We start from the raw sequence: 24,816 nt of genomic DNA, 5'->3' as shown, positions 1-24,816 counted from the left end.
ATGACCGTCCGCTCCTTGAACATGGCGGCCAGCAGTGAAAGCGCTGAGAGCTCTGTGCGGAGAAGACGTGTCGACATCAGGAAGACAGAGAAAGACGCCGCGGACACTGACAGCTGTAAAGATCATGGATCAGAGACCAGTAAAGACACAGAGACAGGGACGAGACCCGGGTCACTGCAGACCGGGACTTACTGGCTCACACGGATCGTGCTGCTGCGCTTCACCGCCTTTATTTACTGTAAGTGCGCTGAAGTTTCACTACTCTGCACCACACTCACAAACACACGAGGTGTGTGGTGTATTACAGTCCGTCTGCTGTGTAACATGCATTTAATATATTAGTCTACAATGACCTCACATGCTGTGTTTTCCTTTATTTAAGTCACATGAGTGCAGGTTCTTGACGCTCTGTTTCTGGGACTCAGGTTTTCAGTCTCAGCCTAAATCTATGAGCACCGGTGTGAAAACACAAGCAAGATCAAAAATCAAAAACCATACATTGCTCTCCTACACAACCAGATACAGACACGCACTGTCCCACATTCTGAACTGGCAGAGCCACCTTCAGACCTTGGTGTTTGATGTTTGCCTTCATAGCCTGATTTCACCACATGACACACATCCATGTCAAAGTCCTGTGTCTGTATCAAACAGTTTAGACTGAAATGTGAGTACATCTTTCAGTTATTAACAGCGACAGACGTGGAGAAAATTGTTTTTACCCTTCTGATAAAGAAAGAAAAACCCACAATTGTCACTGAAATAACTTGAGACTGATAAAAGTAAAAGACCAAAGGACGTTTGCCCAGAAGCTTTGTGGACTGATGAGACAAAACGGGAGCTTTTTGATCCAAAATTAAGCTTTTTGGCAAGTCACATCAGCTAATCGTACACAGATGCAAAAATGAAGCACACAAAGAAACAAGAAAACACTGTACCTAAAGTGAAACATGGATCAGGGTCGGTTCTGTTCTGGGGCTGCTTTGCTGCACTGGTACAGGCTGTTTTGAATCTGTGCAGGTTACAATGTAACCTCAAGACTATTAAGGCATTCTGGAGTGAAATGTGCTGCCCAGTGTCAGAAAGCCCTGGTCTAAGTTGCAGGTCAGGGATCCTCCAAGAGGGTAATGACCCAAAACACACAGCTAAAAACACCCAAGAATGGCTAAGAACAAAACACTGGACTATATCTGAAGTGGCCTTGTGAGTCCTGATCTACTGAACAGGAAGGATTGTACAACAAATATCAAGTCAAGATTAAGTTATGGGTACCATCATTTTTGTCCAGGCCAGTTTCATTAGTTTGTTTTTTAAATTACTCTGTTGAACCACAATTCATGTCTGATTTTTGTTTGTTAAGTTTCATTAAATTGTTATTACTTATGCTAGTTTCAAGTTATTTCAGTGACAGTTGTGTTTTTGTTTTTTTTCTTGAACGACCAACAATTTTGTCCATGTTTGTATATGATTTCATACTCATGCTATATTTTATTCTTGGTGATGCAAAAGACCTTTTCAAAATAAAGGGTAATGAAAAACAATATGTAGACTATATGCAGTGACAGTGGTGTTGTGTCTTTTCCTGCAGTGGTGGCGTTCAGCGTAGCTTACAACCAGAACAAGCAGCTGATTGGTGAGCGCGGCCTGATGCCCTGCAAGAGCTACCTCAACAGTGTGAAGCGCTACGTCGGGGGAAAGATAGGCATGGCCGCCTTCGCGTACACACCGTCAATCCTCTGGTTGTTGGACTGGAGCGACATGGACGCCAACCTGGACGCCATGGCCCTGGTGGGGATGGCTCTGTCGGCGTTTGTGCTGGCGACAGGAATGGCCAACATGGTGATCATGGTGACGCTGTGGGTGCTGTACCATTCACTGGTCAACGTGGGGCAGCTGTGGTGAGTCCAGGATAGATAGACACATTCCGTGCATTGGCTCACATGTAACTGAATTATCAACTGACTCTCCATTAGCTTCCTGGAGCAATGAGACAGATCTTCTGAGAAATCGGGAGAGACCAAGAGCTGAATAGAAGAGCTGATTAAACTTACATTCATTACTTTGACTGAAACACGACCGCAGATGAATGCAATTTTTTTCCTAAGGATTCCTAAATGGGCAAATAGGACATTTAGGTTCCAGCCAGGTTGCATTCAGTAAAGAAATTAAATGTCACATGTGACATTAATAGCTGGTATGAGTAACTTGTACCAGCTATTCTATTCTACATTATAATATATCCACATAGTTATACAAATATATTCCTTAAAGCTTTTGAACTTTATGAAATCACTGTTTTGGATTTAGACTTATAGAAGAGGATTAGTGCCGCTGAAAAAATAAAAAGTGAGTTCTGACTTTCTTCTCAGAATTCAGATTTGTAAGTCAGAATCCTATTCTTTAAAGTGAGAATTATGCGATTAAAGTCAGAATTCTGAGTTTAAAGTCAGAATTCTGAGAAAAAAGTTGGAAGTCACTCTTTTTTCCACAGCAGCCCTAATACTCTTCCGTCAAAGAATAAACAATAGTTTAGGGAACCCCCCCCCCAAAAAACAAAAAAACAAAAAACAAAACAAAAAAACTCTTGTTTCAGTATTTCAGGTGACATGATTTACATTCTATTCTATATAATATTATAAAACGGGCTTTGGGACTTGTTTGAACAAAGCATTTGAAGACATTTGAGGATGCAGTTGAGGTTATGGGAAGTTATGATGATCACTTTTCACAGATTTTTTTTTAACAATTCACTCACAAAACATTTTTTTTTCTTTAGCTACTTCAGAAAAATAACTGTTAGATTGCTCAGTAATGAAAGTGAAGTGAAGAAATAATATAACGATGATAGTAATAAAATAATAATCATAAAAATAGTCATGACAAAGAAATGATCTATTACATGTAGCTTATTCTAATTATTTGATGATGTTAGAGTGCATCAGAAGTCTTATTGCATTGTGGTTTCTGTTTCCCTTGTCTTCCTCTCAGGTATTCCTTCGGTAAGTGAAGTTCCACACCAGTGACTCTTTCAGCTTTCAAAACAGAATCCAGGAACTGTCTTCAATCATCCAAGTGGATTAAAGGCAAAACATTTATGTGAAACACTCAGGTTTGGATGCCATTTTAGTTTGTTTACAGTGTAACTGGTGTGATGCACAGCAGGAATTCAGTGGAAAAATACAAACATTGGGATTTCAGGGAAAAAAAGAGGGTGAAACTAGCATCCTTCCCTTGCATCCAGCTGACTCTGCCTGGCCTTCAGCAGTGAACTGCAAGCTAGCTGCTGGGTACATGGTTGTGTTTGATATGGATACTGTGCTGATGATATTAATTCTTTCCAAGAATCACAACCAAACATGATTATTCAATTGTTTTTTTGTTGTTGTTTTTTGATATTCTGATCTTGCGCCTCGGCAATTCTCTTTTAAACCTGCCTCAACAAGTCATCTCTAGATGTCTATATGGCACAGAACATTTTTAGTTACCCAAAAGTCACAAGAAATAAATGGGATTATCAAGACTAAGGAAAAGAGGAGGACAGTCATGAAAGTCATGACCTGCAGCATGTTCTCCATAGGTATCTTCTTGTGTAGTTTTTTTGCTACAGCCTTGTAGATCTTCCTGATAGACAGCCTGTGGAATCTGAAGACAGAGCAGACTCAGTTCTTGTTTTGTGGTCTACAGTTGACCTTTCTGTGCTCCTGGATGATTTTCTCTAGTTGTTGGGTTGTTCCATCATGACTACACGCTGGTTGTCTTTCTTAATAATGAGTAGGCAACTAGTTCCTGTCTCCAGTGTAGTCTCTGTGAATCTGAATCTCTCACACATGTTATTGGGACACCGGTGACATAATGACATTTTTAGAGTTGAAATAAACATATCTTTAAAGATATGTTTATTCAGTCCTATTATTTTATTCTATGAGGTTTGAAATGGGCGCTGAGAATGGTTCTACTGGGAATCATAAGAATCAATCCCAAAGAATAAGAAAAAGAAATCCCAACTTGTTTTATCCTTTGGAAACATGCAGATGTAGAGTCATGGATTATAACTATAATACAGTATAATCACAGCACATAAATCTACTTTTATGCTTATACTTCTAAATCTCACCACCAGCTTTCTCATGATTGTTTTCCCCAAAAGTGTTTACAGCCAGTTATTGGGTTAAAATCCAGCCAGCGACAGAATTAAGTTTTATTGACGTACAGTACATTACCTCCTAACTTGGTGAACCCAGTAAACTGTCATGAATGTACGAGTAAAGAGGGAGGACGTAGAGGAGAGAAGAAAGAAAGTATAAATAGGAGGCTACATGCAGGGCTCTGGCCCAGATAAGTGGCGAGGTCAGTGGCAGCTTTCTGACTGGCTAATGACACTTTGTAGTCAGAGACGCCAGGCTGATGTCTGTGGTTAGGAGCTGCGGCTTATATTTCTCTTTTTGAAAATATATTTATTTTCTTCTTCTCTAACTGACACTGTCTTTCTCCTTCACTCCCTCTTCTTTTTTTCCCCCCTTGGACCTATTATCACCCTATACTGTAGCTGACAGAGCAACTTTAAAGTCTGCAGACTGAGCTCCTCCAATTGTTCCCAAGTCTAGACAACAAACCAGAGGCCAGGGGTTTGTGCCGCTTGCGTCATTAGTGGCAGGCACCGCTCATTCACTCACTATTTAAAAAATAAATAAATAAATCCAAGCATTTAGTATGGTCAATCTGAATAATAAAAATGCACTGGATTTGGTTTCAATCAGGCGACGTGGTTCTAGGAATATCAAATCTTGGTCTGTTGGTCAGTTGGGTTCCTACCTTAATAACCCAACAACTACTGAATGGATCACCATGAAATTATGTCGGACATTCACACCTCCAGCAGGATGAACTGTATTTATTTTGGTGATATTGAGGCTGTTGGTTGATAAATCATTTTGGTTCATGACCAAATATCTGCTCAACAAAGGCCATTGTCATCATACATTTAAATTATTCTCTTGGTCAACATCATTATCACTGTCAAACAAAGACTCCATGTAAAAATTACATTATTAAGCTTTAGATCCAACCTCACTAAAGGTGTTAGCTACAAGTTTAATTCATCCCGGCACTCACACCTCACCTGCTCTCACTCCAACCTTCAATTGGTTGCCAGGTATACGAGCGGCTAGTAGCTAAAGCTAAGCTAACGCTAACTGTACTTAAGGAGCAGCAGCGTGTTGACAGTTGACTGAAAACACAACTGAATAATTTCACCCGCAGCGTCACACCTGCACCGGAAACGTTACAGTGCCGGCTGACCGTTAGTTAGCATTAGCATTAGCATTAGCACAATGCCATTTCTCCACAGAGCTATCACATAAATCCAGTAAAACTTTTATTCTGCACCCCTCTAGACATTCTGTGGATGCATTATTTTTGAAAAATTAATCATTTTGATGAAAAAGTTGGAGCTATAATCTTTAATTTGAATATATATAACAGCAAAGAACTGTTTACAGTAGATCTGTCCATCTTTCACCTCTTGGTTCTGGAGTGTGGTCTATTGAATAAAACTTTGTCTGTTCTTCTGTTGTACGTTGAACCTCAAGAAAATAATTTAACCTGTTGATCCTGTGGTGTTTTGTTCAGGTTGGGAGAGCCAGCTGTTGGAGACGGGCTTCCTTGCCATTTTTTTGTGTCCAGTTTGGACTCTGTCCCAGGTCCCCCGCAGCTGTCCACCCTCACGCATTTGCATCTGGACCTTCAGGTGGCTCATTGTCCGCATCATGCTAGGAGCTGTGAGTAACACACTATACAAATAAATGCAATATATCCTACTACACCTCAATAGAGTCAGTGTGTGGAAAACACAAAAATTAGCGATGAGACCAGAATAATCAAGCTGGGTTTTGACGACACAGGAATCTACCTGAATGCCTCATAGTTTCTATTGAATATTTTAAAAATACTTCTATAATTGGATACATTTTTCCTTCTTGCTATTGCAAACCAATCACTTCTTATTGACTTTTTCTGCATTGAACTCCTTGTAGTGATTATTGAACTTGTCAAACACAGTAAAAACTGATCAAAAGGAATTTACTCGGGGCTCTCCCATTCATAAAACGCTTTTACTGCCAACAGCACCTTGACTAACATATTTCCTGTGGGGAGATCCTGCACAGACATGGATATTTCTGTCTTGGAGGAAGTAAATAGTCTAAATTCAAGCAGAAAGGCATGTGTGGCACATATACCCGTACCTGAACACATCCAGAAAGGCAGTGTGAAGAAATGAAAGAGTTTCTCAACAGCATAATTCCCTGGGATATTCCAGTGTTTGTCCTCCTGATTTTAGACCGTTACTTTTGGAGCCGTGCTTTGCTGTAAAACCCTGCCAGTATTTGGAAATCCAACCCAAATATATGGTCAGCTAAACAACATGTCTGGTTGTTTGACAGTTTCCATGGTGAATTTCAGACCACCGACGGGGTTTTATCTGCCAATCACTGCAGTTACCACAACCCCAGTGGGGTTTTTCCTATTAAGACCGTGAAGAGCACTGCAGCACGGGGGGCGCACCTCAGCTCTGGATCACTGTCACGGGTTCACAACTGTAAAGAACTATAGTCTTCCTGACTGATCCTGGATATGTGGAGGGTTTGGTTGAAAGCTGCATCTTTTTTTGGTACATGACATAATATTTTTGCTACAAGGAATATTCATATTCAGTATTAATTAAGGCATTTTTTTAAAGGGATAGTTCACCCAAAATTAAAATTTCACTCATTATCTACTCACCCTCATGTCAACTAAGGGCGTGAGGGTGCCTTCTCAGAGTTACAGCGGGGCTCCGTGCAGCACTGCATGTCCATATGACGGTTGCGAACGGAGCTCACTTTTCTTCGTCCAAAAAGACACACCAAAAAACATCCAAATACCTCCATAGTGCTCGTCTGTAATGTCCCTCTTGTATTGAAGCCCCAACATGAGAAATTGTTCCGAAAAAAATTAAATACCGGTAAATCTGTATTTTAAGCTTGTTTGTAGTGGAAGCTCCCAGCACTACTCTTCCTGGTCCGTCCAAATCTCGCACGATTTGCACTGACGCCGGCGCAAATCGCACAAGATTTGTTTTTTGGTGTGTCTTTTTGGACGAAGAAAAGTGAGCTCCGTTCGCAACCATCATATGGACATGCAGTGCTGCACGGAGCCCCGCTGTAACTCAGAGAAGGCACGGAGGACTCTGAAACTTCTCCCAGCCCTTAGTCGACATGAGGGTGAGTAGATAATGAGTGAAATTTGAATTTTGGAACTATCCCTTTAATAATAGGGTAGATTAACTAATGTCCACAACAGTGTTGTGGGTGTAATATCTCAGTAACACATTAATGGAATTCCCTCATGTTCTCTTGAACCCGAGGATGACGTTTTTGTAGTCACAGGTCAAAGGTCAAGATTACTGTGTCTTCACAAAACATACTGCACTACATTATGTTTGAACAGATATTGGTCTAAACTCCATCTTGACAGATTGACAGGGGAATGCAGCCATTAGGTGGTTTCAGACTCTTGGTCAGACAAAGTAAGATATTTTAAATTGTAGAACTCATAATAGACATTTTCACAATGATGTCTTTGTCCTTATTAATTGATGAGTTAGGGTAAGGATATTTTGTTTACAAAAATATTCCTTCAAGCTGACTAGTTCCCTAGTTTTCCTTGTACACAATATACTTGCCATTATATAACACATACTGTTACCTCAACATAATGTCTTCTAACTATGTGCAAAATATTTCAAGAACTTGCAATTGGATCTGACTATTATCTGGTGAACAGCTCACCCTCAGCCCATTTGGATTATCTGATAACCCAAATCTGTGATTTTCTCAATTACATTCTCATTTTTTGGGGTAATTTGTAACAATGCTGCATTCAAGTACTGGCAAAAATGTCAGACATCCAGAACTTAAAAGTTTAACATCATAATAGTATTGACGTGCCATTTCACAAGAAGTCTCATCCAAATGCTAAACGATAAACAAAAGAATGAAACTGTCACAGACTCACAGGTTTTGATTTAGTAAATTGGCGACTAGTTATGGATTGGCTGAGGTTTCAGCTCCGTTAAGGTTGTTTTTTCCCCAAAGAATAATAAAAACATGGAGCATGTACTGAACACCATTAGATAGTACTACGTTGGAGTTGAGAAACGGTCACTTGTTATAGATCTGTCCTAGTCACAGCAGTTTTTTGTTCTGTCTGGCAGCCTGTGGTTGCTGTGGTAGCTCTGTGACTGCGAGAGGACGAGATGGCCTAGTCAACACTTCAAAGGATCCTTCAGTCATAGGAAACGAGCGAAATGGTTGTATTTTTGCAGCATGACTAAGAAATGTCCCAAGTTGTCACACTGGTTACTGTTTACATGGTTTGATCCCTCATGTTAAGTTATTTGTCCCGACAGAATAGTGCACACTGTCACAATGGCATCGGTTGGCATGTAACACGTACTATAATGATCAACATTTTAAAGTATAAGTAAGTAAGTTTACATGGCATATCCATGTGTACTGTAGCTGTAATTTCAGCAACTTCAAATTAGTTTTCTCTATTTCTTTTTCACAACTGATTCCTCACAAGCAAATTGTCTACTCACACACACGTTTTATTCTTGTTGATCTAGCTGTGGAACATCTGCACTATGTAATTATGTAATATATATATATAATTATAACTTGTAAACTTGTACTGAGTACACATTAGAGTTGTGCAAGTTCTTGTCTACAGCAGGATGTGTTGGTTGCAGTAACTCTGGGGGGAATGGAGACTGTTCTCTACTCGGATATCATAGACACTTACAGTACTCATTCATTGCAACCTATATGGAAAAAAGTAGGGTGGTCTCGTGATTTAGACGGCACCAAACGTAGTCTTACTGGCCCACACATCTCAACTGAACTTGGAAGATCAGGCTTTGGTTTTGGTTTTGGCTGCAAACGCAAAAAAGAAACATGAAATGTCCATATGCAGTGCTAATCAAAGAATTATCTTTACCAGTGTCCCCATTAGTAAAGGTGGATATGTTTAATGAAGCGCATTGCAGAGAGACATTAAGCTGTTTGGATGCTTTTTAATTTGAGCTTCGGCAGCTTGTTTACTGCTCAGCAGCTGATTGTGAGGGTAATCAGGCGACAAGCTACAAAAAAGTGTAGTTAATTTGATTTTAGTGGCTCATGAACACTGAAATATGGTTAGCCATGTCCACTTGAGGGCAGGACAAAAAAAAAGAAGTTTGACTTTTTCATGCTCATTGATTTGCAATCCTACAGTACTTTTTCCACATCTCCTTTTCCTAACAAATAAATCATGCTGGCGGCGTTATAATAGACTTTACAAGTGTGGTAAGTTTTAGATTGTTTGTCCATGTCACTGTCACTGTTCTTCACTTTCAAGGCTCCTCTGTCTATTGAGGCCCAAACAAAATATCAAGAGAGAAGTACTGTTTTATTCTGTTTTTGTTATACTGAGGTACTTGTTCAGATGGGTGGACGCATGTGTTGGGAGTTTATTGTCAAATTCAAAATGTAATCATAAAACAGGATTATTGTGAAAGTTGTCAGTTGTAAAGAGGCTATCCATCAAGCTTTCCATTAACTCATCATAGAGCAGAAACTTGCCCACAAATCACAACTTTCCCTTTAACTATAATACACATTTTGATCATAATTGTACAGAAATGTTCAGTGGAGTTAAGTCTTGAGGTGTGTGTGTGTGTATCCAGTGATTTTCCTCAGGGAAACCTGTTGAATCCACGCAGGTATTCCTATTTCCTTCCCCAGGTCCCTCGGCAGACTGCTCTGTTTACGTTGCAAGTCTGAATATCAGGTTTTAGTTGATGACATTTCAGGATCTCATGATTGAATTAGATTAGATCAGCAACATCTTTGGCCGCAGCCTGTCGACAGCCAGCAGCTGCAGGCAACAGCCAAGCTCATTATCAGTATGAAATGTCCTGTTTTTACTAAATCTGGTTAGGGAAGTTAGCGGCCGATTCATTCCACATTCCATGCCAACCACATGATGGGCTAATGTATCAGCATTGACAATCTCGTGTCCTGGATAGCGCTCTATTTACTTCATTTGGTTCATTTGGTGCAAAACAGGCACAAGGTTGAGGACACATTTCTCTGTGTTATGGGTCCTGATTGAGTTTTATTTTCTCTTTTAAGATGGGGAAAATCCTCTCTGACATTTTCTGGGCTAATTTGAAATGTGTTTGATTTAGTTTGTGTGTGAACTTTCAGTAACCCGCCTCATACTCTGAACTATAGACAGCTCAACAATGACCATCAGCTGGATCACCTGCTATTGCTAGTGGCAGCTCTGTGCTGTGCCTAGGATATCTATTCTATTGTTGTATCCATTTGTCTTTGCCCTAGTTTTATTCTTAGGATGAATGTTACTGTTCAGTTCTTAACACCCTTCATGTTTGGTCTCATTAGTGCTCATTTGCCAGTCTTAATTGTCAGAGAGCTGTTTCTGAGACCGCTGACAGTCAGAACAGCTAATGATGTGTTCAGACAGCAAATTAGATTCACATCTGATTTGGTCTTTAGGAGTGACTTCCCACTTTGTAATGCACAGATGACTGAAATAGATTTTTATATTTTAAGTAGGGCCATCAAATGTAATTAATTACAATCTACTTTTTTTTTTTGCTGTGAATGTATTTAAGAAATTTTCATTTCAAATTTATTTTCATCAAATATGTAGATCAATGCATCGTTGATATTATAGCCTTCAAAATTCAACATCAAGCTAGATGGTTGGACAGAACCTGTTTAGTGTGGAGGGGGACACTATTTGTGGCAGTACAATAATACAGTCTGACAAAATGTATCAAATGAAAGAAGAAACTGTACAGTATTAAGCACAGTTACTCTTCATGGTCTCTTGGCAGGAAATTAAGTAGAACATTTCCTTGCAGAAATTTTGAGAGTGCCATGGGGGGCACTGCTGGGAATCAAACCCATGAATTTAAGGTTAAGAGTCACATATTTATAATAATAAATTCATAATCAAACACACACGTGATCATCTCTCTCTCTGAACGCTGACATTAAAGAGCTGTCACCCTGTGTGTGTGTGTGTGTGTGTGTGTGTGTGTTAGGCTGTAATTACTTTCACTGAAAACCTAAAAAACTGCCGAGTTTGTGTGACAGCGCTGCCCCATCCTCCAAAATGCTCAGAGATGTGCAAGTAGGAAACGGTGACAACGCACCACAGACGAACTTCTCAATCAGAAACAGAGTTTGTGAATGTACAATAGAACTTTTAAGTTGAGATAATGAATACAAAATATGTTCACCTGATACCATCTGGTATCCAGAGTAGAACCAATAATGCAAAGTTGTTTTTGCTGGAGGATGAAATTTGAAAACGAGGTGCGTCCCTGAGTTTACTGCGTCCTTTTGGACTTTAATGTGTCACAGATGCAGTATGCATACAGAAATAACTCAATAAAGAAATATTGTTTTTTCTATTAATAGAAATAAACATATTTTACAGTGGGTATTTTGACATAAATATCTTCATATATCCAGGGGATGTAATGAAAATATATCGACTCACAGACATGCTGTTGTCTTGACTCATTGAACCGGGCAACACCTGAGAGTTAGTACCTCAGTGTTGGTGTATAGGTTATGTGACCTATGGCTAAGTGAAACTTGAAACAGGCCTGCTGTACCAGTACCACCCTGTGCAGGTCTGTTCCAAGTCTCATTTAGCCATAGGTTGCATACTGCTGGGTGGGACTGGCCACTTTCCTCTTTTCTATTCCTCATTCTACACAAGTACAAAAACAGCACCACACAAACACAAAAAATAAACTCTCCACCCTAACCACACCTGACTGTGTTGTAGGCATGACAATGACAAAACATTACTTCAGAAACATGTTTAAGATTCTTTGCATTCAGATTTACCTATCTACCTTAACAACAGAATTCCATTCATTCACTTTTATGTTTTATTTTACAATGCATGTATTTTTTAATTCAGTCCAGACCTAATTCACTATAACAATGGTCTCTGTTTACTGTGTGTATATCTGTATTACCATCATCAGTCATTTCTCTGCTTTTTTATTGCCTTTTATGTAATATGTTATCTCGTGTGAAGAACTGTCTCTTTGTCACACAGTATCTCTTTTTACATTGAAAATGAATCTTTAATCTGAATTCTTAATGCATTCATGCTTTGAATTAACGTTTCCTTCGTATATGCACGTGGATGCGGATAGATTATGTTATATTCATTTTGGACTGTTTCAGCTGGATGCGTGCTTTCAGTGGCTGCAGGCTCTAATCTGATTTTCTAATGGGCTGCTTATTGTACATGATTTATAACACAGGTGACGCCTGCTGTAAAGTATAGCATTAGTGGGAGCTTTCATGTTTTTACTTTCTGTTTGTCTCATCTGGTTTTATCTAATTTTGAAAAACATTGTACATTGTCAAAATTGATGAATACGTAAAGTTTATTATATCATTATTATTTTCTCCTTTCCAGGGTCTCATTAAAATCAGAGGGGACAAATGCTGGAGAGACCTCACCTGCATGGACTACCACTACGAGGTGTGTGTTATGCATGTAGTACGTCTTTTTATACACTACATTTACTATACACAGTGTGTGTCTGCGTTTCTTTTCAGTGCACAGGTTTCTCTGCACTGTGTGCCATACTACTGAGCTACACTCACTGTACATAACCATTCCTCAGGTCCTACTCTCCGTCCATAAACTGATTAAACTGACCAATGTTTTCATCAGCTGCTGAGCCACTGAGCTTTAGTTTCTGTCCGCTGGTTTTCATATGATAAACCGTCAAGAAAAGCACCAGAAAGACTCATTACCACAGTGCAACTCAACGGCCAATGTCTCATTCAAAGATTCATTATATGCTAACAGTGGCTAACTTACCCTTGTGCTGCGAGGGCTGCAGAGGTTAGGTACGGTCACTTCTTTTACGATTTCACAACCCCAGATGTTTTCTATTTCCAAACATATAGTCTTCACCCCCCAACAGATGCTGACTCAAGTGAACTGGTAATCAGTCAGATCTTGCTCACTTACCTCTGGAACTGATCCCTTATACTCCCCAACACCTGTAAATAGACTATTGCACAACAAATAACAAAAAATAAAAAATGTGCTTCATCACCATGCACTGACAGTTTGGGGCTATGACCTCTAGCTAGCCACTAGCTCATCATTTTACAGTGGGTTTATATTTTGTGTACAATGGGTTTCTATGGGCTTTTTTGGGCTGTGTAACCCAAACAATGAGCTAAAAGGTGCGGAACGTTACGAGACGGAGTTGTTTTCGAGGCAAATGTAGATACTACTTGCCGAAAAATTGCCCCTGACAGGAACGCGCATCAGCAGTTTTGCATGAATTTACCTCTAAAACAACTCTGTCTCATAACATTCCATTATTATTTCATAGCGTGGTGAATGTGCAGGTCACAACTTTTCCACAAGAGCGTTTTGGAGTTGTTGGATTGTGTATTTGATGAGTTTGATGAGGAGCTTGCGGCTCTGCTCTGCCGTTCTAAAAATAGCTTGCACCGACAAATAAAGGTAACGAACCTACTCCTAAAACTATAGAGATTATGGTAATGGGCCAGTTTGCCAAAATGTTGGACTATCCCTTTAACATACCAATATTGAATATAGCTGCATTTACATTTTCTGAGCAGGCTGAGGGCCCTCTGTCTTGGGGGGGGATCCTCTGGTGCACAAGAAATGACGCATTTGAAGTTTCCAGATGCTACAACGGTGGAGAGTGGTTATCATGGGAACTGACAAAGAAAATAACAGAAGCTGAATTTTTCTCATCATACAACCCCAAGGCTGTTCGCTGACTTCTAGGAAGTGCAGCAACACCGCATCAATGAACTGTGAGAACCAAGGATTTCACCAAATCAGATCAGTGTCGGTATCAAGTTCAAATGACACATGAAGTACAAATCATTCTTCAGACTGCATCACAAGTAGAAGTAAAGAAAAAATAAAGATCACTCTCTGAAAGACTAGTTTTGTAATTTCCCAAAAGGCCTGTTTTCCTTCGGCAAAGTGAATATGTTAGACTGATCCAGATATACAAAAACATTGCGCCTTGGCTTTGTCTCCTGACTGATGACATGACTGCAATGGACTCACATCAGGCTGACCACAGCAGGGCAAAACATTACAGTAAATGCTGTCAAGGGTTTCAATAAATCAGCCTCTCACACAGAGCGTGAGGTTGTGCAAATCCACTGTTTGTTTTTCCCCTGCGGGATGCTCAACCACTCTGACCCACACTGCTCTGTGTTAGCAAGCCGCAGGGAGAGCAGGGCCATCGTCTGTAATTCATATAGACAGGAATACACTGGCTCCTATGGAGCTGCACGACTGACGCTGACACATATCAGGAATACAATATACTACTTACACAGTCTGAGATGTAATGGGAAATCCTGACAGATTGTAAGACACTGGATAGCTAATGCCATTTGGGATTATTATGTGTGTGATTTATGGAAGAAACTTTAGGAATGATGTACTTGACATATGAATTGACTTTTCTTGGTTTGGTACTTTTGTACTCTGATTTGTTATTCTAATATATTCATGGGGTTTCACTTCCCATGAGTAAGAATAATGTTAGCATAGCTAATGTCTCGTAGAGCAATAGACCAACAAATTAAATCAAATGAGACCTTACTGTACATCTTTATTGCATCAATTGTGTGTGTTAATGAATCATACAACACATCCTTAACAGGGGAAATTAATCTTTATTCTTAAATATCTGTATATTTTTAGATTGGCCCGCTTGGCCTGGCCCTGCAGCACTGTGAGGCAGTGCATAGGGTTTGTGTTGCTTTCTACCACAAAGTGCTAACATCAGCGTGAGAACATGGCTAGAGTGACCATACTAGCATCCTTATCTTTAGCAGTCTAAGTTCATAATGTCAGCTTGCTAACATTTGCTAATTAAAGCAAAACTTAAAGTCGTTTGATTGGCAGCTATATATTGTCAAACAGAAATCTTGACGTGATGATGGTGCTACATGAAAGCTCAGTAGATTAAAGTTTTCACAATTAATCCTCTTAAAGGAACTACTCATTAAATGTGATACCAATCCATCAAATAACAACACTGGAGATAAAGTCACGGACTTAAGCCAGTTTGATTCATCCCCTGGAGACAATGAAAATAAAATTGCTCTATATTATAATGGTTGAGATAATTAAGTCTGGATAAAATATTGAATTTATTTCCTAATGAAGGCTAATATCACACAGAAGAGGACATTAAAAATGCTCACTGAAACCAGCCTAAATGAGCTTAATTGTTTAAGGCAGAATGCCTTGCTGTAATTATGCAGTGGTAAAGGAAACTCTTGGGTACATGGAGCCTTTCAATCACAGCTTACAAAAAAAAGTCTAAATTCAGCAATACAGTAATTCTTTGGTCCCAAATTCCAAGGAACCAAAGTCTTAACTACATTGTCTGTTCAGTTCATATTTAAATTGGAGCACAAGAGCAGCAGCGGCCGTTAAACTAACCAAAAAAAAAAAAAAGCAGGAAAATGTTGATCCTCTACAGAGACGGCATGTGCACTTGATGAACTTCAGAGAGGAGAATCAAGTGCAGCATCAAAGTGTCAGCAGGATGTTAATCAGTCTGGTGTGGCTTTCAATTTACTAAATATACAGAACATGTGTCTCATGAAAACTTTGCACACGTTTTTTGTACGTCTCCTCCATGCCATCCAATCCAGCAGACACTGACCAACATAAACACATCATTCATCCTTGACCTGACAAACGTAATTGTGACAACACTGAAATATCTAAGTCTCTTTTTTCCTCACTGCTGTGTGAGATTTACTGGAGCTCAATCACCCTGACGAACTAAACTTAAAAAAATGACGAAAGAATGTGTGAAATCTCAAAAAAACTTAGAATAAAGGCAATGCATGTAAGAGATAGATAGATAGATAGATAGATAGATAGATAGATAGATAGATAGATAGATAGATAACTTTGTTTTTCCACCAGCACTGAAAGTTAAATGGGTGTGGTCAATAAAGTGAATAGTAATTGTTTGTGTTGTTTGCATAAGCATGTTGTATTTGTAATGTCTATATTTGTGACTTAGATGCAGATCAGATCACATTCTGTGTCCAGTTAATACAAAGAACCAGCTCATCCCAAAAGGATCATCTCGGCACTGTGTCTTTCATGGCGAGCTGTCAGCGGCTGCTGTCGTCTTGACTCATTGAACCTGGCAGCTGTGCAGTAGATATTCCCTCCTAAAGGTTCTGAGTCATCCCCTCTGACCAATCAGAGATGGTCAAACTCAGGGGTGGGGAGTCATGGCTTTCAATCAATGTGCTTCTGGTCTTCTACTCATCTCCGACCAAAGGCTTCAAGCTGGTATGTGCTGCTGGAGGACGTCACTCAAAGGATAGCTCAAAGGCCGGCAAACTGGGCAGAGCAAGACAGCAGGGAGGGGGAGGGAGGGATAGCAGGAGAGGAGAGGTCTGTTTTCAAAAATACTGATTAAAGCTGGCTTGCTTTCCAATTCTTGCATATTGTAGTTTTCACTGAATTATGATTTTTTTTTTAATGTATTTACGTCAAAGCACACACAACAAAAAGGCAATGACAAGAACAAAAACAAAAAAACAAAACAGCAATGCAACATAGACGGACAAAAAAACAATTCTCTTCATTCACAAACTTCATTAATCCACTAATCTAGGGAGAGAAGCAATACATAGTCATTAAATGAATATCAGTCCATCTTGACTACTCATAAATAGTAAGACTGCATGTCAACAGCTGACTCCAGCAAGAGTATAATCAGGCATTAATCCACAGAAACAAACAGGAAAAACAAGAAAAGGAAAAATGAAATCAATTAACAAGAGACCAAACTGATTCATTGGTTGTTGCAACTAAGATATTTCATCCTGAATTATGAATTTAAATGATACATTTAAAGATCCAGTGTGTAATATTTGTCATGGTTAATTTGCAAAATCTGAATATACTACCAATGAATATATTTGTATAAGTGTATAATCGCTATAAAATAAAATCTGTTTTCATAGCCTTATAATTCCTTTTTTATGTATACATATAGCAAGGGTCTTGCTTTAGAGAGTGTCGCCATCTTGCACCGCCATGTTTGTACGGAATGGAAAATCCAGCCAACCAGAGAGCACATTTCAAGAGACACTTTCACGTTCATAAAATAGAATTATTTAATAGATAAATAATAGAATCAGAATGCTAGATGGACCTTTAAATTTCAATAGGAGAAACAAAGACAGAAACAGTAATTCTCAGAATCACATCATGACATTTAATGTGTGCTGTTCTAATGGTGTAATCAAAGTGCGTTAGAAAATGAGCTGCCACCTGACAAGTCCTAATGAAATATGGAGCTTATTTCATGCTGGGTCCGTTTACCTGCTCCAACCTCAGCTGTCAACGGCCTTAGGGGTAATCTGGATATATACATACACACACACACACAGGGAGCACTGGAAGCCACTGGCGCCAGGTGAAGCCTTATTAACCCCCTCTGACACACTGCTCTCTTTCAGACCTGCAGAGAAATTGCAGATCTCCTCCTGTCCTGACTCCCAGGGGGCTGTGTAGGTGTGTTTCAGCAGTTTAGCGTTTTGTTTGCTTTGGTTTGTTTGTTGTAACGCAGCGAGCTCGCCGGCCAGCTGGGGTTGTTTGGTTGTCTGAGGTTGCAGGCTCTTTGCCCTTGGATTTCCAGGGGTATTTTGGTTAGCTATAGGTTGAATAACTCCTTCTTTTCTTCCATTCCGTAAAAACAATAAGAGTATAGACTAGCAGCGCGGCTGTTTTTCTTTTTTTAACCCGCCCTTTTTCTGCGCTATATTTATTTTTCACCACCTCACCTGACACTGCTTGCACCTTCAGCCATTAAACAATTTACATGCACCACCAAACATACACGCACTTAATCATACGTACGCAAACACTGCACAGCTCTGTATGAAACCACTGACTGTGTCTGTGTGTGTGTGTGTAGGTGGTGTTGCCTTCATTTGAATAAAGTTCCATCTTTATTTAGACGTGGAAATGTTTCTGTCTTAACTTTTTCTCCATCCTGGGCTGAGATGAGAGCTTAGTGCCAAAGTAAAGCAGAGTAAACGTCTACCTGGAGAAGCAGAGGCAGACTATGTTTAGAAACCACTCGCTGCAACAAGTATTGGAGCGGAGCAGACACTGAAGATAATCAAACATGATTTTTATATGAGTATATGCAGAAATACATGGAAAAATCCAATCATTCAACTCCAATAACCCCCCCTGCTGGAACTTTTTCCTGCAGCAAATCACTGCTTCCGACATCAATAAAGACTTTAAAGAGTTCCATTTCTGTCTTTCAGACCCAGCCGGTTCCTAACCCCATGTCCTACTACATGCACCGGTCCCCGTGGTGGTTCCATCGCTTCGAGACATTGTCCAACCACTTCATCGAACTCATTGTCCCGTTCTTCACCCTCCTGGGCAGGCGGATGTGCATCGTCAACGGAGCGATCCAGATCCTGTTCCAGGTAATACAAGCAATTCGCCGGTGGAAAACTGAAAGTGCTATTTTTCGACATGAAGCTAAACAGAGGGAGCAAATAAATACTGCAGATGTACAGAATACACCCCTATAACTGATTAAAATGGACTGGCATCAAAAGCCTCTGAATATTTATACTGACATAGGTCATAAGTTTCCACCAAGAAAAGGATCTAAAGCATTTTTCATAAAAGTAGTGAAGTTCTAGTTATGATGTGAACATTTACATTTGTATCATTTGGCAGCTGCTGACAAATAGAAGAAAGAAAGGTTATGTTGTCTCTGCAAAGTGTCAGGATTTTATGAACCAAGAGGCTTTGATATACAAGTGTAGTAGGTATGACAAAAACAAGTCTATATATACAAATATATATATATATATATATTTAATGTATTTTACTTACCTTATGTAATTAATTTAAAAAATAATCTGATTTGTAAAACAGTTTGGCATCTGTACATGATGACAAATGGCATGCTTTCCATTAGCATTCAGGGCTAATGTAGTTACAGCCACTGTACATTAATCCTCATTTGGTAAACAGCCTAAATCTGCATGCTGTGTTGCAATACAAGACCAGAGATGTGATTGATGCTGAGCCCGTTTCCCCACATGTGATTAGATAATAGTTTATGACCGAATGGAAGTACAGGAGGCCCAAGTCTGTTGTGGTGAGAAAGGTTAAATTGTATTTATCTGTATTATTCTTCTCTTAGGTTTGTCATACTATATCATGTCTCTCCTCACATGGAGGCGGTGTCAGAGTTTACAAGGCAATACGTGCTTTTCTTTGTCCTTTGTCTTCTGTTCTGTAGGTGGTTCTGATAGTCAGCGGGAACCTCAGTTTCCTCAACTGGCTAACCATTGTTCCCAGCCTTGCGTGTTTCGACGATGCATCCCTCAGCTTCCTGTTCCGCTCTGGCGGGGGAGCCAAGAAGGTAGTGCTGGAGATACAGAGTGAAGATGCAGCTGGACGCACCCCCAGCCCCACCAAAGGTATTTAAACTCACAAAGCAGATTATGTGCAGGGCAGAATCCAACCATGGCTGTATCCTTCCTTCATGCGAACGCATCAGTTGACTTTTTTACATTTTTTTATTTGCTGTTACACAGTTGACTATGAGCAGAATATACCATTGGTTTTATAGAAGCTAATAGCAGGTAGTGGGTCTGGTTATAACAGAAAGAGAATTAAAGGGAAGACAAGGGATTAGCACTTGGACAGCTGAGTAGCTGGGAAAAGTCTGACATGTGGTTTATTGGAATTTAATGTGATGTCGCTTACATTTTCTTTTTTTACAGTGCAGACTTCTTAAAATGTTGTAAAAGAGTGAGAGTGGCCTCTCTAATTGGTCTCATTGGACCCATTAGTGTCTTTACTTTGTTGGAGGAAGTAGAATATAAAATAGGCTTTTACCTTAAGTGTGAGTATGTTTTAATCATTTGAACAGACCCAGAAGGTTTTAGTTGGATTGTGTTGATGTCTTTACCATGCATGGGATAAGCAGGCCCGCATAACAGGTAGGAAGGAACTGATGCAGACTCGGCCAACATTTGTCAATACCAGGCGTCCCATGATCTAACAGGCCAAACCTTTTCCACTGAGGAAGTGTTAAAGTGATGACACACGTACATAAACACACATAGGCTTACTGTGCACTCTCAGTAGCACGGGCTCTGTCACGTCAGCCCGCATCCAAATGATGAATTCACTTTTATGGCCAGACACTAACAAATGTGTCATAATTTGAAGTGTAATTACAACTTTCCCATGGGCCGCTTGGTTTCATTTGGAAATCGGGGATCACACAGCTGCGAGATGCTCTATTTCTCTAAAAGTAATTAGAATTTAATAAGTAAACAAACACAGTCGCAACCGCTTTAGGCTTCGAGGGAGCGATGACATGCATCCCTGCAATTTCATAAAGTCTGGGTAGGAGTGTTGTTGACAGTGTGTGATGGATGGACAGGTAGACAGACTGGAACAGAAAAAACAAATATTCCCCTTTTGTCAGAATATTAATATGTAATGGTAGTAATTTTAGTTGCCGTTTTTCACATTCCATCATTTTTCATTTCTGTGTGTCAGGTATGTTCGTACGTCGAGTGGTGAACATCTCTATGGGCGTTCTGATTGGCTTTCTGAGCATCCCCGTGGTGATGAACCTGTTCAGTTCCAGGCAGCTGATGAACACCTCCTTTGACCCGCTGCGCATCGTCAACACCTACGGGGCCTTTGGCAGGTAGAGCTGGGAAAGCGGGGAATCCGGGGATTAAATTGAAGCAAATTTTAAAGTTAAATCAAGATATTTTACACTAAACTTACTCTTGCACAGTGCAAAGTCAGTTTTCTGTGCTTCACCTCAGTCATACATTTGTAAAAAACATCAACTCCAACCTCTTTCCTTGCAGTTTTAATAAGGGTTTAATCTTGTTTTCCAAACTTTTTTTACCCAGCATCACCAAGGAGCGTACTGAGGTGATTTTCCAGGGGACTCTAAGTTCTGATCCCAAAGACCCTGAGGCAGTTTGGGAGGAGTACCAGTTCCTGTGTAAGCCAGGGGATATTTACCGGAGACCGTGCCTCATATCACCGTACCATTACCGCCTGGACTGGCTCATGTGGTTTGCGGCCTTCCAGGTACATTGGCTTGTTTTGGTGGTATATGAATTATCCTCCTGTGGAAATGTCCACCAAGTGCACATATTTACACCAACTTCTACTCAGTGAAGACTAACTTGAAGCTGCTTTTACTAAGTACGAGCTGATACTGAAAATCCATAAGTAAACTGTTTGACCTCTTCAGTGTTTTTTCTGTTCATGGTATTGTTCAGTTTTAAATCTCTTTTTTTACCATACATGTCCATCTTTTTTAACATTGAATCCTTTTCTCTTTCTGTACAGACCTACGAGCAGAGTGAGTGGGTGATCCACATAGCAGGACGTCTGCTGTCCAATGACAGCACAGTCCTCTCCCTGCTCGACCACAACCCTTTCCAGGGCAGAGACGCCCCCAGGTAAAAAATAACAAATAATAATAATTTAAAAAAAACCAGAGAATGCAGAAAAGCTCAAATCAGTGGATCTTCATCCTCAGCTTTGGCAAAGGGACTTTTATCAGCATGGGGCATCTTCTGTCACTTCCCAGCCCCATCTATGTGCCGTTATTTTCAAAAACTAATATCTACTCAAACATTTTCAGTTGTTATTTACTGAAATAGCTGAGCATGGATCCATTGAATGACAATCACATATTGTCTGCAGTAGTTATTTTCTGTCCTATAGCTCCCTCTAGTGACGGAAAGAGCACACAATGACTTTCTCTTGCTAGAAAATGTATTTGTGCTCATGATATATACACAATATATATTTTCAAATAAATTACCTAAATGATGTTGATAGTTAGTATCACAATGATTAAATTAAAGGGATAGTTCAGCTTATTTGAGGTGGGATTGTATGAGCTACAAATGCCCAATAAGTGCACTAGATGCAGTAGAAAAGTCTCTGCTCTCCCCCACTGAGAAACACCGGTGCATCGCACTGCACCAAGACACAGGCAGTACACTGCTGTCAATGAGGGACAATTAATAAGCGTATTTTCGCCGCCTACGAGAAGTCCAGTCTCAGAATAGTACACCAGTTCAAGAGTACGATAGTAAAAATTTACAATGCATCAGCTGGTCAGAAAAAAAGTTTTTTTTTAAATCTGGAACTAACTAACTCACTCAGTACTCCTCGGTACTCCTTCGCACAGGCAGGCTCCGCGATGCGTTGTATCAGTCCAGCTGTTTGGATAAGCGGTGTGAAGAGGCGGAGTGATACAGCATGTCGCGGAGGAGTGCCGCGGGACTTTTTGTACTTAATGGGCATTTTGTAGCTCATACAACCCCACTTCAAAAAAGCTGAAATATCCCTTTAAGCTTTACATTTCAGTTGTCTGAACACTCACTATTATATTTGTACAGGAAAGGGCCAAAGTGTTTCAAATGCTACTGGGTGTTTTTATGTCAGACATGACTTATATGATCCAGTGCAAACAAGAGACAATATAGACAATGTCTCATGTTGTGTTTTACCTTCATCCTGATCTATTTTAGAAGCCCATTCTCGAACTGTGAGTGTTAAAAACAAAAACAACTCAAGCCTCATGTTTGGAAAGAAAATCTAGATGAATGAGTAAAGTGCCTCCTGTCTCCTGATACCCCTATTATTCTCAGCTGCAATAGATGAGGAAGTCTAATAACTCTTCACTCTCCTGTGTCCTCCTCCCTCTCAGGTGGGTGCGTGGAGAACATTTCAAGTACAAGTTCAGCCAGCCGGGCAGCGCCAGCGCAGCACAGGGGAAGTGGTGGCTGAGAAAACGTATTGGAGCTTACTTCCCTCCATTGGACCTGGAAGGACTCAGGGGCTACTTCCAGTCCAGAAACTGGCCCCACCCACATGTGCCACCAAACAGAAACTAAAGTCATGACCTCAGGACTCAAAGGAAACTATACAGGGAACTATTTAACTGATATCAGAAAGAGATACGTTTCAGTGCGAGACTGTTGATGTTCAATAAATGTAACAAAAAAGGGCCAAGGATGCATCAGGTTTTCCACATTTCATAAAGAACTGCTTAATAAAACATTTGCTGAAATTAAACATGTTGACATTAATATTTGAGGACTCAGTAGTTGATCTTAATTGTTCACTAAAAAGGTGCTTTATTACTGCTTTTTGTATTGCCATACAACAGCATTGGAAAATGCCGATGTAACTATTAAAACAGATTAGGGACAGGATACACTGGCGGGGTGTGGTTTTGGCTCGGCATTTTTCATCTTGGTCGGTTGTTAGAGTCAGGGTTAGGGTTAGGCGATTCAAACATTTGAGATTATGTGTCGGCTAACATCTGATGAGTTTAGCTACAAGTTCAGTGCAAGCTCTGCTGACTTGGGACTTAAATCATAACTACATAGGCTAATGACTGGTGTTTTTGTTTTACTCACTTGAGTGTTGAACACCATTTTTACAGTGATTTTGCACATTACGTGGCACTACAGTGGCTTGACTGAAGACGGGAGATTAACAGGAATTTCATCAGGGAAATGACAGCAGATCACATGTATGTGAGCTCAAGTCCATATGTAGTTGGAGGGTGGTCTCATCTCACCTGTTTCCAGTGATGCTTTTTCTCAACAGAAACTAATGTGAAGCTACCTCTCCAATGCTGTGCAATGTCTCAGTCATTTTGAAACGCTGTACAGAACCAAGCTGATAAACATGAATAATAATCCAAACTGTGGGTCCATCAAAAGTTTGAAATCAAAGATTTGTGACCATGTGGCCTAATGGACAAGGCGTCTGACTTCGGATCAGAAGATTGAGGGTTCGAGTCCCTTCATGGTTGGATCTCTCATTCTGTCCTCTGCAGTATCTCTAGTATTTGAAGAAGCCACTTATCCGTCCTCAGTCAACTACATCAAGGTTTACAGTGATCATGTGGTGTTTGGAGCCTGTGTGAAAAGTTAAAAGATTGGTGCTGACAAACACCTTTGCCTTTTGCTTATTAGGAAAGCAGTCCAGCAATGTGTTTAGAGATTGAGGAAGCAGTAAGAAAGAAGATGGCTTGACTGTGGTTTACACTGTGTCTGGTTGTTTGTACAGCAATAGGTGCGAAAACAAGGCCGGTTAGCTCAGCTGGTTAGAGCGTGGTGCTAATAACGCCAAGGTCATGGGTTCGATCCCCATACTGGCCAAAAAAATCACTCTTTTCTGGCACTGAACGGCACATTACATGTATGTGAGCTCAAGTCCATATGTAGTTGGAGGGTGGTCTCATCTCACCTGTTTCCAGTGATGCTTTTTCTCAACAGAAACCAATGTGAAGCTACCTCTCCAATGCTGTGCAATGTCTCAGTCATTTTGAAACGCTGTACAGAACCAATCTTATAAACATGAATAATAATCCAAACTGTGGGTCCATCAAAAGTTTAAAATCAAAGATTTGTGACCATGTGGCCTAATGGACAAGGCGTCTGACTTCGGATCAGAAGATTGAGGGATCGAGTCCCTTCATGGTTGGATCTCTCATTCTGTCCTCTGCAGTATCTCTGGTATTTGAAGGAGCCACTCATCTGTCCTCAGTCAACTACATCAAGGTTTACAGTGATC

The 24,816-nt window shown here is 40.1% G+C and overlaps 1 protein-coding gene across 1 annotated transcript; it reads left to right on the top strand.

Moving 5' to 3' along the window:
• Positions 1-23,310, top strand: lmf1 (lipase maturation factor 1; the record flags this gene model as incomplete). The annotated part of the gene is made up of 11 exons (XM_083994745.1): positions 1-238; positions 1,589-1,898; positions 2,989-2,999; positions 5,629-5,777; positions 12,556-12,621; positions 18,474-18,641; positions 19,472-19,652; positions 20,746-20,899; positions 21,114-21,297; positions 21,562-21,674; positions 22,937-23,310. The coding sequence occupies 11 exons, from the start codon at positions 1-3 to the stop codon at positions 23,121-23,123; spliced, it is 1,761 nt and encodes a 586-aa protein (XP_083850871.1). The 3' UTR covers positions 23,124-23,310.
• Positions 23,311-24,816: the final 1,506 nt, after the last annotated feature.

The sequence above is a fragment of the Trachurus trachurus genome (genome assembly GCF_905171665.1).
Source record: "Trachurus trachurus genome assembly, chromosome: 19".
NCBI classification, from domain to species: Eukaryota; Metazoa; Chordata; class Actinopteri; order Carangiformes; family Carangidae; genus Trachurus; species Trachurus trachurus.
The sequence above is the reverse complement of the archived record's forward strand: the minus strand, read 5'-3'. Positions and strand labels throughout refer to the sequence as shown.